The sequence below is a fragment of the Cynara cardunculus genome, unplaced genomic scaffold (genome assembly GCF_001531365.2).
Source record: "Cynara cardunculus var. scolymus isolate 2C unplaced genomic scaffold, CcrdV1 Un_Scaffold_5374, whole genome shotgun sequence".
Taxonomy (NCBI): Eukaryota; Viridiplantae; Streptophyta; class Magnoliopsida; order Asterales; family Asteraceae; genus Cynara; species Cynara cardunculus.
In genome coordinates, this window is record NW_020202378.1 from 27,539 (window position 1) to 28,467 (window position 929).

At 32.0% G+C, this 929-nt stretch overlaps 1 protein-coding gene across 1 annotated transcript in view; it reads left to right on the plus strand.

Annotated features, from left to right (window-relative positions):
- Positions 1-323: 323 nt before the first annotated feature.
- The window catches only part of LOC112504378 (fructokinase-2), a 5,874-nt gene continuing 5,268 nt past the window's right edge, over positions 324-929 (plus strand). Inside the window, exon 1 of the mRNA XM_025108317.1 lies at positions 324-500. Coding sequence (XP_024964085.1) covers positions 324-500 — 177 coding nt within the window. The remainder of the gene's footprint in view (positions 501-929) is intronic.

The window sequence follows — 929 nt, forward strand, 5'->3', positions numbered from 1 at the left end:
CAAATAATAAAATAAAATATTAAAATCAAGATCTATCTCGTTAAATTACACGAGTAGTATTCTAATTTACTCTAAAATAAATAAAGGATAAAAGCAAGAATAATGAGTCAAAATTACGTTTCAATAATCAATCCGAAAATTCATCAACAAACATGATCCCTCCATCTCACCCACATATTTTTCCATTAAAACTCTAATTTCTCTCTTTCTCTCTCTCATCCATATTATATACATATATATAGAGACACGCATTCATCATCGTCTTCACCAAACATCCTCATTTTGTTTGGATCATTATCAGAAGAGAAAAAAAAAGAGTGAAAATGGCAGCTTCTTCGATGGTAGTGTGTTTTGGAGAGATGTTGATCGATTTCGTTCCTGATACTGCTGGCGTCTCCTTGGCCGAGTCTCAGGGATTCATCAAAGCCCCCGGTGGTGCACCAGCTAACGTTGCTTGTGCCATCGCTAAGCTCGGTGGTTCTGCTGCCTTCGTCGGCAAGGTACATATCATCCTCACTTGCATATATATACATATATATATATATATATAGAGTCTCGTTTATACGAGAATTATATATATTTATGAAAATAAGAAAATGGTTGAATCACATGTGATTTTATACTAACGTCACGTATAAAATCAAATGTGATTTATGCGACCTTACTATGCGGTCATAGGGTTGTCGCACATTTTTTTGACCGTTAATATAAAATCATATGTGATTTTATATGTAATTTGGTCATTCTTCTATTTTCTTAAATGAGTATCATTCTTGTATGAAACTAGCTGTCTATATATGCACGTATACACACACATATATATATATATATATATCTATACTATATTATAATGCATTTGACTAAAACTCTTAAAAACTCTTAAACTCTTAAAACTCTTAAACTCTTAAAAACTCTTAAACCCGTTCATT